This window comes from Talaromyces proteolyticus (genome assembly GCF_021365285.1).
Source record: "Talaromyces proteolyticus strain PMI_201 chromosome Unknown BGW36scaffold_5, whole genome shotgun sequence".
Lineage (NCBI taxonomy): Eukaryota > Fungi > Ascomycota > Eurotiomycetes > Eurotiales > Trichocomaceae > Talaromyces > Talaromyces proteolyticus.
The window spans coordinates 1206888-1219528 of record NW_025764281.1 but is presented as its reverse complement, the minus strand read 5'-3'; the positions used below and the strand labels follow the sequence as shown (position 1 = coordinate 1219528).

Here is a 12641-nt window from a genome sequence, read left to right as displayed (position 1 = left end):
TTTTAGATCAATTGTAGATTATAGTTAATATAATCAATTTCATTTCTAACTCAAGTCAGCCCCAAGTCTCAGGTTTTAAGAATTCTTAGAAGGTATTACCACTTAAAAGGAATATAATATAAGAATTGCTCATTTCTCCCGTTTGTGCTTGAAGACATGGTAAACCGTCTAACTTTGCTGCATCTTTTCACAGATATTACCTATAAAACTTCAAATGCACATAAGAGCTAAAACTGTAATAGGGATTGCCCTATCAGCTACTTACATCGTTCCGCTCTGCACTGCTCCTATTGTTTCAATATTGAACCTCGCGTTAGCAGTTATAGGGGATGTTGTCTTTGCTGGAATCAAGGAAGGAGCACCAAGGTCAAAAACTAAACATCACAGAATGAGCCGTGGTTTTAAGGCCAGAAGATATATCGACCCTGGTTTGAACGAAACCGCTAAGCTCATGAATTTACCACCTGGGATGTCTGATCACGATGTCGAGCTATGTAGACAAGCTAATCATGGAGAAATGTGACTATTTTTCAGGAATCTGCAACTTGTTAGAAAAGGTGTCCCCCTCCCTGCTTGCTACATACTAATTCACCCATTCGGCTGTTCGTATAGAAAATGTTCCAGCAGAATGCATGGACTTGGCTGGTCTATGGACGGAGGAAGGCACCCCCCAACCTTGTGGCTCTACTTGCTTGAAATATGTTCACTTGACCGCCGAAGACAAGCAGAGTCTCGATGATATCATCGAAAGTATAGACTGAAAAAAGTGTTTTCTTCCAGACATAGATAAGAAACTTTCAACTTATCATGACATTTTCTGTCCAGCTTGGTGGAAGAATGCACTGGTGCCCAGATGTCAAAGAGAGTCTTGACTGCCGTTCTCCAAATGACATGAGACAATACATTTAATGATGTCGATAATAGTAAGGATGTTTTATCCCTATGGAAATGTTCTCTTTATATATTTCCATCCCATGAAGTTTTAGGGCCATTTGAGTACATTTGTACTAGACAACCAGCTCTTTGGTTCGGATTCGTAGTGACTTAAAATGAACCGTGAAACAGAGTAGTATACGTGATATTACATATAACAATTAAATAAATTAATTATGTAGTATTAATATGGTATCATAAAAGCATCACAAAGATCAACACGCAAAACAAATGTATGTACGCTTTCATTTCTTTGCATATGCCCTTTTTGCGTTGACGTCTCTCGCTAGTCAAACCAAAAGAGGGGTTATTGAAAATCTTTATCCGTCTGAGTCTGTTTCGAGTTTGATTGTGTTGTTTGAATAGAGACCCTAAGTTCAGGGTTTCGTAAATTCTCGCCCGCCTGCTGAACCTGCTCGCCCGTGTGTCGGAGCTGTTCTTCGCCAGTCTGTCGCATGCTCTCTCCCGTCTGACGAATATCTTCACCTCTATGTTGGATATTTTCACCCGCTTGTCTGAAATAGTCCCCAACGTGCCGTAACTCGTCGCGAATATTCCCAACCCGACCCTCACCAGCACTGCGAGCCTGATCGCCGGAGTGCTGGAAATGTTCACGAACCTGTTGGAAACCCTCTTTGAGTTGATCGAATCGGCCCTCGCCAGTGTGACGAACATTGTCGCTAGTATTTCGCAATTGATCGCCGTATTGTCCCAACCGATCACGGAGATTGTTCTCAGCTCGACCCGATTCAGCTGCAACAGCAGTTCTAGCTTCTTCTATACCTGTATGTCCGGAGAGAGCTTCTTTCACGGCTCCGCTATTCTGGCCGATAATAGCACTCTTCCTTGCCTCACGGATTGCGTCGATGCTTTTGGCACTACCCCTCGAGCTACCGTCGTTGGAATTTCCAGACTCCATCTGTAATCTGACCTCTTCATACATCTGTTCAATGATACGTATTTCCTCTTCGACGTTCAATGCGCAACTTTCCAGGCAGAATTCACGTTCACGCTGTTCAATGTATTCACGGATCTGGCCCCAAGCTTTTTCGACGTTTTTCTCGCGGTTTGGTAGTCCTGATCCACGGAGGTATGTAAGAATACCAGCCATGATGGTATTGATGGCGCCAAAAGCGGTAATAACTCCATGAGGACCTTTGGCAGCTCCAATCGCGGTCAACGCGGCGGCAACCACGATTTGCACACTTAGGCAAGTGTTGATCAAGATGCTAAATGCACGATAACGCAAAGCAGCAGTTTTTTCTGCCTGCACGACGCGTGTGTATATACCGACATTGGGTGCATGACGCGGTTGGAAAAAGCCGTCTTTGGACAAGACAGGGACGTGGTCAATACCCGTCAGGGAGCGAAAAATGAGTAGTTTGTTGTCTGCAGGTATTAATTTTGCGCGGTTATGGTATAGTTGACTTGTGCGCTCTCGTTCTTGTTCTTCTGTCAATTGCGGGTTGATTTGTGAAGAATCAGAATTGGGGTAGTAAGAAGGCTGTTTAGGCGCATTGCCTTCGACAGGAGGCAAGCCCTTTTCTTCTCGGTCAAACGAGAAGAAGCGTTTCATAGTTCGTGTGCACCGGACGTGAAAGTAGAATTGACTCCTTGCGTCTTCTTGGATAGGCAAGAGAGGGGGTTGAAAAATAAGGAAAAAATAAGAGAGCAGGACGCGACCTGCTTCTCCGACAACGCTAATGCTAGCTTCTCTTGTCAACAGTGCTGCACCTTCCACTGCATGACGGTACTACTACATGCATGCATGACTGATTATTGATGGATCAACTACGTGACCGGGTCTAGAGCTCAGTCCTAGCGCCTCAACTCAAGCTGTCCTTTTCGCCCAGAGCTACTAATCCCTATATGTACTTTGGTTGCATCTTTCCCAGTCCAAGCGCCACCTGATTGTTGCTGACCAAAGGACTCGGGCCAATGGACGATCTCATGTTCGTCGGGTATCAGGATAAGGTCGGAGTTCCAATCCGGTTGGCCTGTGTGGAAGAGCAGCTCAGCTTGAAAGGGGGCAAGCTTGCGGTTTCAATCCCTGTTTTTTCTTCCTTCACCCCTCAATATCATTGCTCGGAAGACATAAGAGAGCGTCGCTGGTCCCACACTTAAAGCTGTAACCTAGTCCTGCTTGCGGGACGGGAGAGCCTGTCAGTCGCTAACCGGGCGGTTCAGAAGCCTTAATTAGAGGGAGTCTTGAAACCGGCTTGTCCACAAGAATGGCTCGGATTGAGTGGGGTATTGGGTATTGCTCCTTGGTCGTCTAGCCTGATTCGCCCCTTCAGCCAGCCTCAAGCGCTGCCGGTGACCGTGCAGACGGCAAAGGGTGTTCTTGGAGGACGCTAGAGATGGCAGATCACCTGGCTAGTGCTCAATTGACCGCCGAGGCTCGGGGAGAATAGATGTTTATTAACACTTCTTGGGGGGGGCTGTAGACCTTTTGCTAAACGCAGGAAGTTGAGTATCTTCACAGGCAAGACTTTGTATAACAACGGAGTAAGGGGTTATATTCCAGGACGAGAGCGAAGACCCTGGTCGGGTCACGAAGGAACAAACCCTTCTAGGTTCGAGCTAGCGGGCCGCCGTGGGCTTTCTTCTAATTCTCCTGTGCGACAAGGACGGTATGACCACCGCGGCCGCGATATAGTTCGTCGCCAATCTTTAGGGCCAATAAAATCGAGAATGCCCGCTAGTGCTAAACAAGTTGTACTCCCAAATCCCAGTTGTCTTGCACAAGGTTGACTACGGAGTAAAAATGAGAATAAAGCTAAGAAAAAAAAAATCCAAAATGTCAAACCCCAAATGCGTATACTTGGAAACCACGAGGTTATTTTTAACTCTGATACCTGACTATTATTTACAGTGGCAATAGGCTAAGCTGCGAAATGAAATTGATAATATTGGTACATCTTAGATTGTTATTATTAATTAATCTCGCTGATCATATGGCGTTACATCGACTACTTCCGATCGTCCTGTGAGCCATTGGGCGACGGGCATACGTACTTTTCTTCTCGGCTTTTCTAATCAACTACGTCTTAGTTGTTAAAATTCTGCCTTCACTACTAAGGACTGGGCATTGTCCAAGCGAGTCTCTGAAGAATTTACCTCTTACCTTATGTAGGTAAGATCGTCAAAACGTGGGAAAGCAGGCGTCGACACGAGTCACCGACCAGCTGAAGTTGCTGATCTCTTGTAAGTAACTTTGGTCGGCGTTTTTTAAAGTTACGTCAATGAACGCCTAACAAAACAAATCAAGCTCATGCGAAGGTTTACTCTTAGTATCATAACGTCAGAACGGATTTTTAATGCCTTACCACACTCAAACAGTAATGGAAACAAAAGAAACCCATTTTGAGAAGAACGATACATGCGAAAGATTTTTCTCTCCTATCTGTTGCCCTGTTCGCCATGATTATTTGAAGATGGAAAGGCAAATAAAAAAGGGGTGGTGGAGACAGGGTCGGAAATTATTCCACGGCAACGAACTCGTTCAAAGCGCGTCGTAGAGCAGTCTCATTTCGGGGCACAAACCGAGCACGATAGCGCCTCGGCATTGACACAAGACTTGTCGGATCCATGTTACCCCGAACTGGATGAACGTCAACATCATCGACCTTTTCGATACGGAACGAATTAAGTAGTCGGATGAAAGCGAGATAGAGCTCGCGATTTGCTAGCAATGAACCAGCGCACATACGATAACCCATGCCATATGTGAATAGAGGAGCATCATCATGGTCGAGCCAGCGCTCGGGCCGGAAGATTTCTGGGTCTTCCCATACATTGGGATCTAACATTGACATCGGTTAGAAAATTCAAAACGAAATAAGGGAAAACTGAAGGCATTAACATACCCATGTTACAGGCCCACGCATTGAGGAAGATAACTGTTCCCTTTGGGATGCGGACTCCTTGAAAAGTGATATCCTTAATTGACGCGCGAGGCAGGGCCAAGCGGAGAACTGTATAGTACCGAAGACATTCACGCACCAGAGCGACAACATACTGGCATTGCTGATCATCTAGTGCATCGCATAGTGGTTTATTGGTCCCATAAGTCGCCTTGATTGCCTCTAGTGCAGTATCCTGGATATCTGGCCGTTGAGCTAGCAAGGCAAGACTCCATGCGACAAGGGTGGTGATAGTATCAAGGCCTCCAGACAACATTGTCAAACTAATCGAGGTAAGCTCTTCTTTGTTCAGTTTGGCCTCTTTATCCATGATGACATTGGCCTGGATGCATGGCTTGTGTGTTCCGTTGGCGATCCGTTCATCCAGGCCGTTGTTGAGCGCAGTGAGATAAACATCACGTCGGTCACGCATATCTTGCGCCTTGCGTGATTCGAAATTGAAAGGGTTAAGACGCAATAGTGGGATATAGTCTTGTAGATTACCAGTAGTGCTGCGGAACCGACTGATTTCTTCCTCGACGTGAGTGATTTCATGGAAGAGATCCGATTTTTGAGAATCCATTCGAATGCCCCAGTTAAGTGTGAGAGCAAGACTAAGTGATAGACGTTGAATCATGGGCATCGGGTCAACTCCCGCCTTCCCGGCCTTACCGTACTCTAGTAATTCTTTAATGAAGTCCTTGGTCTCGATATCAAGGTGGGAAACATAGGTTTGCACGGAAGGTCTATTGAGGGCGGATGCAGCACCTTTTCTGCGGCGTTTAAGCGAATCACTATAAGGCGAAGTACCAATCGTGGTACCAGCGGTGTTTGATAGCACCTGAAAATATCAGCCTGTATTTCTCGGCATGCATAGACGGAAGTATTGACCTTGTGAAAAGTATAAAACTCAGGCCTCGAGCTCAGCGCATTGTTTCCAAAGATAGCCTTTGCCGTCTCCGCTGTATTCACGACAACAATCGGGATATTTCCCAGTTGAATCTGATACGCTCCACCGTATTTTCTGGACCATATTCGATACTGTTCCGCTGCGTTGATACGTATTTGATGCAGATTCCCGATAAGAGGCAGACCACGAGGACCTTTTAAATTAGGGATGCGGGCGTTGCTGCGGATAAACTCATTGATGAGCACATAGAGAACTGGAAGCAATAAAAGTCCCGTAGCAAGCTGCTGAAGACTTGATTCTGGCTTAAACTTGTCCTGGAGTGTGGTTAAGAGTTGTTGGATTGCCATGATGGTGTAGCATGATATGGCCGATGAACTTTCGCGAGTTAATGTAAGATGAGACGGAACAATGAGGGCTAAAGCGCTGGTGTCTTCAATAGGCGGTTTAGTTGAAAAGACACCGACATGGAACGGGAATGCTTCCTGGGGTCTGGGGGAGTGCGGAGTAATCCCGCTTCCACATAGGTTGCCATGCACTAGGCGATCATGAAAATCTTGTCATAACGATTACGTCTGTTTCCTTAGTCGGAAATGGATACAGAAACGTTCGGAATATTTCGTACTTGTGGTAAAAGTGAAAATCGGTATGCATTAACACCTTCTGGATGACGTAAACTATATATCTTGGATCTATTTTACCGTCAATCAATAGATTATTTACGACACCCTTTAATTTTCTAAGTTCGCATACCTTTAATAAGCCTATAATAATCTATATAATTACATATATCATGATAGCCTTTTCAGTTTATTGGCCAATTGGGAATATCCGATCTATTGTTTGCTTCGTCGGTGTGACGGAACCAATTCCGTTACGTTCTGTTATCAAGTGATCTCATCTCCCTCAGCTATTTGAGAGATGATCCATTGGAATAAATATTCTTACCTCATTTCCAAGGCTTCCCAGTCGCAAAGAAAGCAGCAGAAATGAAAGCGTACTTGCGAGTGTTATAACAAAGCAGTATCAAATGTTGATATAGCATTGAGTAATAGATTACGTGAAATCTTTGCGGTTCTGGTTAGCTTTCCCTCTGGGAAAAACGGGTATAAATAGATCAAAACATGGATTTAAACATATTAAAATAGAGATTTTCGATGGTTTATAAAGGCTATATCACTAATTGAACGAAGAAATAACACAAAATACCCCTTTTTAGGGTATCCACCAGAACCGGAAGGGAGATGAGCGTGACCTATGCCACGGCATTGTTGAAATAAGCCATCATAATCCCTTGGTGCATAGAGTTAGCCACCGGCTTTAAAGCCGCATGAGCTTCGCATTCCTTATCATAATACTCGAAATCTTCGAGCGATGCAAATGATGAAATCACCGCTACGGTGAAGCCCTGGTTGCGTTGGTCGTCAAAAGTAGAGCCGGCGGTAACCGAAAGGATGTAAGGCTTTCCATTCTGTAATTTTTGAATAATTAGCAACCACTCTGCACGGGAATCTTCAAATAATTATTTGGGATACCTTTGTGGCTTTCTTGGGCATCTCCTTGTACATGTTGATAAGCTTCTGTTGATCCGCAGGGTCTGGAATTTTGAAAAAGGTCACACGAGTGATAGGTTTATCGGAAGCCATTTTGCTCAATTGTTTCGGGTTTAAAACAGAACCAATGAATATGAGGTTTTATTTGTATATTGTTTCCTGATTTGAGTCGTCGATAGCGCACCGTTCAAAAGAAGTTGCAAGAAATGATGTCCAGCTGATCAAAATTTATGATATTATTTCCGGGTTACCGTTCAAATGGGTATCTCGGCGGGATTGGCCATTTTTATTCTGCCGGTTCTAACATTTTAGTATACGTCAACTGAACACCTTGAATAGCCCTAAAAATTCCCGGACCTAACCGCCCTTACGGAATTCATTCCGCAAGGGATTCCCCCGCATTTTGAGCTTCCGAAAACAACGAATCACTTTTGAATAATGGCAATGAAGCTACTGCATATGGATGCGACGAGTTGGGGTTTGAGGATCCCTATTCGCTAAGCACGCCTTCCTATATGGCTATTAGGTATAGTCAAAGCGCTCCTAAAGGCCACCCGGAGAACTGCTCACGCATATGGCGACCCCGAACGGTGACCTGATCTAGCTCGCTATGAGAGGCATTATTTTTTTAGCCTTTTGGTACATATATCTGAGGTAGAAGCATCAGACATGATTGCAATGACTTCATTGAGAAGAGCATTGACGTCGTATAATTACATAAACATAATAAAAAGATATATGATAAGATACTTATATCAAAGCAAGCTGATGCAGTGACCATCATAAACAGAGACCCCCTCCGAATTTCCGGTAATAGAATGCATCTGTCAGCCAAACGCAATAAAGATAAAGAGACCCTTGACCAGATATTAGAGGCGACCATGCGGTACAATTCCGCATCTATTCCGAATAGTGGAGTTTGCGGAAGGGTACGAGTGGACGTAATGGAGCGTTCAAAGCCTGCAAATGATAAGAGTAGCGTTGCAGTGTCAGAATGTTACCTTGGTCATTGTAATTAGCTATGGAGTGGGAGAATAATATCAATGCGTCTTTATATTGTCTGAAATATATATGTAAAGAATGAAGAACACCCGTCAAAATCAAAGACGAGACTTTCGCGGCCATTTTTCCAAACTAAACGGCGTCCACCAAGGCCATGCTGACGGGATATCACGCGCCTCGTTGAAAGAGCCATTGAACTGAGGTTTGCGCTTCTCAAAGAAACTCGCGACACCCTCCGTATTATCAGTACTTCCAAAAAGATCGTATATCAACCGCGAGTTCAGCAGATGGGTTTCTTCAGCACTGCTGGGCGTTCGCCACATAAGGTCTCGCATTATTGCGGTCGCCACCACCGAGGTATTCTCAGCAATATCATTCGCGAGCTCCAAGGCACGCGCAATAGTAGCCTCGGGTGTAGGAAGTAGCTCGGAAAACAGATTTGACAGTAACGGATGTGAAGCGGGATATACGCCACCCGTTGTCGCGAGATGCAAGGCACGCGAATGCCCAATCAGCTTTGGTAAGAAGAATGCTGATGCACCCTCCATAATCACCCCACGTCGAGCAAACACAAATCCAATCTTTGCATCTTGGTATGCGACTCTGATGGCCGCAGGTAACGTGCAGGTAATGCCGACACCGACAGCCGAACCATTAATTGCAACGACCGTGGGTTTACGGCAATTATGCATCGCCAAAGTCACCCAGCCGGCACTGTCACGATGATCCTTAGCTCCGCTAGGCCCAGCAAGGTCTTTCTCGCCTTGTCCACCGAGAAACCCGACTTCAAGGTCTGCACCAGCGCAAAACATTTTCCCCGCACCCGTTAAGACGATGGCGCGAACACGGTCGTCAACATCAAACTGCTTATATACGGCCTCCAGTTCGCGCGCCATGTCCTTAATCCACGCATTGTGCTTTTCTGGGCGGTTGAGCGTGACGAGGATGACCTTGGTTGGGGTTGGCGAGTCTGCCGGTACGTGGGAAAGCCTGATGTACTTGGTCGGAAGGGTCGCGTAAGAAGACGGGATATCTGGTGAGGAGGACATTGCGACAAGTAACTGTTTAAACAGGAAGTCAGTTTGATTTTCAACCGAGCGCAGAAGGGTTAGAGGAGCATACTGGCAGTACGTGACACGTATCACCGCCAAAGAACAACTTGCCCTGTGACTCAACTGGGCTAGTTCAGATAGACCATGACAGCAAACGACACCAGACAGATGCCAAGTGGAACATAGAGGTATAAAAGATCCATCTTCTCCTCTAAGAGAAGATTAGTTGGGGGTTTGCAGAATGTAGCCACGGACCGAGGGACGTAGTCGGCTGGAGCATGCTGGCGGGAACCGACAAAACGCGGGGAAACACGCCTGATTGGGTGACGGGTCAGATGGTCACGTGGACTGTTTAGACAATGATTCGCAACGAAGAAATTACTCGCCAGGTAATTAATTGTTCCTAGGAGTTTCATACAGCCTTGACAATCGTATTCTAGGTTTTAGTACCACCAAGTAGGACTATATCTGCACTATCTACGAAGCCCTCAGACAAATCACTACAGGGAGCTGCGACAAGCCTCATAAAACCCATGCATATGTCACTGGTGGAAAGCCGCCTTTTTGTGTAAAGTTGATATACCCTTGGAAGTTCTCGGGAGGCTTGAAAGCCGGGTAAAGCCTGCTGGCACGCGTGAAGCTGCTTTCGGCTAGAATCTCCCGCATGGCATTATTCAGGGGCGATTCTTGGGACTGTCAACCTGACCAAATGGCTGCGTGACGATCAAATATCTGAACGTGTCGAAGGTAATAAACGATACACATCGGTTATTATGAGAGATTCGATTGATTTACACATTTCAAATGGACTTACATATGACTGATATACCACATACTTAGGTTGATAGTCGTTTCCTTTGAGTCTAGGGCTCTTAGTGGACGGTCAACAATCAAGATGATACCAAATCAACTATATGAACTAGATGAAGAAAAAACGCCGTAACTGCTCTCCATATAAATTCTTTGATGTCGTTTTACATGTAAGATTTTCGATTTCCACTTCACGAATATTTTATTTGACTTTCACAGAGAAGAACTTCAGAAAATGAGGTGAGTTGAAGACATATCTAGGAAAATCGTAAAGAATATACAAAAACAATGAAAACAAGCAATATTTGAAATGTTCAAGAGACGCCTTAGAACCCCCCCGCCAAACATAATATTGAATGCTCCTTCTTTCTACAGGGAGACAACAACCTTCTGGGCAGAGGTGCCTTTGGCTTGCAGATCTAACGCAGCCTGAATAGCTTCTAAACCCTTGCCGGCAACCAGAGCGTTTGGGGCGGGAATGAAATTTCCAGCCCTGAGAGCATTGGGCAGGAAGTCCTCGTATATGGCCTTGCCGACATGGTTGTCTTTGAGAGTGGTACCGAATACGTTCTTGACAGTGGCTCCCTCAGGAGGTTGAAAACCTCCCTTAACGGTGGAGACAAACTTGGTACCCTCCGAGCCGATGACAACCTCGACGGTTAGAGGGGTCGCAGCAAAGCCAATGCAGTCCATGGCACCAGCCAAGGTCTTGCCCTTGAGGGCCTTGATAAGGTCGGCCGCAACGGTGGAGCTGTTGTAGTCAAAGACCTGGCTGGCGCCAAGATTCTTGACATAGTCGAAGTTCTTGGGAGAGGCTGTGGTGAAGACTTCGTATCCGGCAGCGACACCAAGCTGGATGGCGTTGCTGCCAACGCTTCCAGCGCCACCCCAAATCAGCAGGGCTTGGCCGGTGGGTGTTTGACGGGGCTCCGTGGGGAGTTGCAGCTTGAGGAACTCGTCCTGGAACAAGCCACAGGCGGCTGTGGATAATGCTAGGGGCAGCACTGACGCGCTTTCGTAAGAGATAGCGCTGGGAATTTCGCTGACCATATTGGTCTGGAGGACAGTATAAGCTTGGAACGCATTGTGCTGGCCTCGTTTGGTAACCATTCCGACCGCGTGGCCAACCACCCGGTCACCTGGCTTGAAGCGGACGACATTGGGGCCAACGGCGACCACCTCGCCAGCAACATCCTGGCCCAGAATGGTAGGGTAGTTCATGGGCCACCAGGCCTTTGTCTGGAGGCCAACATCGACAGGGTTGACGGCGACAGCGCGGTTTTTAACGAGGATTTCGTTCTCTTCGGGGCTCCATGTAGGGGCCTCCTTGACTTCGAAGGGATAGGCTTTGGCCGCGGAGAGCCAGGCAGCGGAGTTGGAGGCCATTACGAGCTTTCGAACAGGGGAATAAGACTTCAGAGAAACTTGTAATTTCTTGGAAGAGAGAGCAAAGAGGCCGGCAACAGAGGAACGGATCATACAGCTACCAAGCAGGAAGAAAATTCAGAGAAGCGAGAAGCTTGAATTATGCTCTTCAGAGGATTAGGCGAGAATATAAAGAATCAATATCAATGGTGATGATGGAGAGACGAACAAAGTGTCTGAATACAGCCTTTATATATTGGTTTTGGACAATCCTTGCTTTCTTTCTCATTCTCACAAAGCTATATAATTCTCCTAGAATAGTAAACCCGATATAGTGCGCAACTCTAACCGTAAATGGTAACCAACAGCGATAACCTAAGTGGGGACAAATGTTTGAATGGCGCTAAAAATCGGAATACGCCAAATCCGAGGCTAGATGTTAAAGCGCTTTTACTCCGAGTCTAACCACTGTCAGGACTCGGACGGTCTCTTCTTTTTAAGAAGGGCCGAGATATCAAATCAATCGGAAGCGGTCATAAACATCGCACTAACAAGTACCTTCTTTTTTAAAGCCGAATTCAAACAGTTATCTCCTAGATTTTATGCTATTCTCCACGTATGATAGTGGTGTGGGGGTTTTCAGTCAATCGACCCGAAATAATATTGAATCGAGAGGTTTTAGCCCACTAAAACCCACAATTCTGTAGATGTTTGAATGATTTACATTAACTACAAAGGTCGGAGCCGCTATTCATGTCACCGTCAATTCAAATGGTAATTTGAAACGATTAGGAAGAATCATTTGAATTAACCGAATTTGTTTGGGTACGAATTGCGACTAACTTTCCATGTAGATTTGTTTTGAATCATGTTCTAATATTAAGCATTTACTATTGATACTGCTTTCATTAAAGCCTGTTTATCTTGTATCCGATTCGAACTGCAGAAATCACTTTTTAAGTAGCAAATAATCCCTAGGATTTGCTAAACCTGTTCTTGAACCTCTAGTATTGCCACCCAATTAACTCCCCTCGGTTGCAATTGCCGGTCGTATTGGTACTCCGATCTTTCGACAGCAGCGTACATAACACAAAAACACCAACTCCCAGTGACA

The 12641-nt window shown here is 45.6% G+C and overlaps 6 protein-coding genes across 6 annotated transcripts; 1 reads left to right on the top strand and 5 right to left on the bottom strand.

The window, feature by feature from the left end:
- Positions 1–49: 49 nt before the first annotated feature.
- On the top strand, positions 50–645 carry BGW36DRAFT_149864 (uncharacterized protein). Its single transcript, XM_046209494.1, has 2 exons — positions 50–547; positions 613–645. Exon 1 carries the CDS (start codon positions 215–217, stop codon positions 521–523), a length of 309 nt encoding a protein of 102 aa, XP_046073167.1. The 5' UTR covers positions 50–214; the 3' UTR covers positions 524–547; positions 613–645.
- Positions 646–1240: 595 nt separating this feature from the next.
- BGW36DRAFT_294211 (uncharacterized protein) lies at positions 1241–2509 on the bottom strand (the record flags this gene model as incomplete). The annotated part of the gene is made up of 2 exons (XM_046211071.1): positions 1241–1501; positions 1607–2509. 2 exons carry the CDS (start codon positions 2507–2509, stop codon positions 1241–1243), a joined length of 1164 nt encoding a protein of 387 aa, XP_046073166.1.
- A 1411-nt stretch (positions 2510–3920) lies between these two features.
- BGW36DRAFT_376625 (cytochrome P450) lies at positions 3921–6314 on the bottom strand. Its single transcript, XM_046215908.1, has 3 exons — positions 5730–6314; positions 4803–5679; positions 3921–4738 (listed from the first exon to the last, which is right to left on the bottom strand). Exons 1-3 carry the CDS (start codon positions 6093–6095, stop codon positions 4416–4418), a joined length of 1566 nt encoding a protein of 521 aa, XP_046073165.1. The 5' UTR covers positions 6096–6314; the 3' UTR covers positions 3921–4415.
- A 560-nt stretch (positions 6315–6874) lies between these two features.
- On the bottom strand, positions 6875–7595 carry BGW36DRAFT_376622 (uncharacterized protein). Its single transcript, XM_046215907.1, has 2 exons — positions 7281–7595; positions 6875–7216 (listed from the first exon to the last, which is right to left on the bottom strand). The coding sequence occupies exons 1-2, from the start codon at positions 7389–7391 to the stop codon at positions 7001–7003; spliced, it is 327 nt and encodes a 108-aa protein (XP_046073164.1). The 5' UTR covers positions 7392–7595; the 3' UTR covers positions 6875–7000.
- A 341-nt stretch (positions 7596–7936) lies between these two features.
- On the bottom strand, positions 7937–9349 carry BGW36DRAFT_448709 (enoyl-CoA hydratase/isomerase family protein; the record flags this gene model as incomplete). The annotated part of the gene is made up of 2 exons (XM_046221757.1): positions 7937–8358; positions 8499–9349. 2 exons carry the CDS (start codon positions 9347–9349, stop codon positions 8199–8201), a joined length of 1011 nt encoding a protein of 336 aa, XP_046073163.1. The 3' UTR covers positions 7937–8198.
- A 1182-nt stretch (positions 9350–10531) lies between these two features.
- BGW36DRAFT_358220 (zinc-binding oxidoreductase CipB) lies at positions 10532–11548 on the bottom strand (the record flags this gene model as incomplete). The annotated part of the gene is made up of 1 exon (XM_046213950.1): positions 10532–11548. One exon carries the CDS (start codon positions 11546–11548, stop codon positions 10532–10534), a length of 1017 nt encoding a protein of 338 aa, XP_046073162.1.
- Positions 11549–12641: the final 1093 nt, after the last annotated feature.

Coding starts and splice junctions, on each gene's coding strand:
- BGW36DRAFT_149864 (XM_046209494.1), top strand. CDS start 215: ATGCACATAAGAGCTAAAACTGTAATAGGGATTGCCCTATCAGCTACT.
- BGW36DRAFT_376625 (XM_046215908.1), bottom strand. CDS start 6,095: ATGGCAATCCAACAACTCTTAACCACACTCCAGGACAAGTTTAAGCCA. Junction 5,680..5,729: donor AGTTTTATACTTTTCACAAG/GTCAATACTTCC, acceptor TGATATTTTCAG/GTGCTATCAAACACCGCTGG. Junction 4,739..4,802: donor TGCGTGGGCCTGTAACATGG/GTATGTTAATGC, acceptor TGTCAATGTTAG/ATCCCAATGTATGGGAAGAC.
- BGW36DRAFT_376622 (XM_046215907.1), bottom strand. CDS start 7,391: ATGGCTTCCGATAAACCTATCACTCGTGTGACCTTTTTCAAAATTCCA. Junction 7,217..7,280: donor TGCCCAAGAAAGCCACAAAG/GTATCCCAAATA, acceptor CAAAAATTACAG/AATGGAAAGCCTTACATCCT.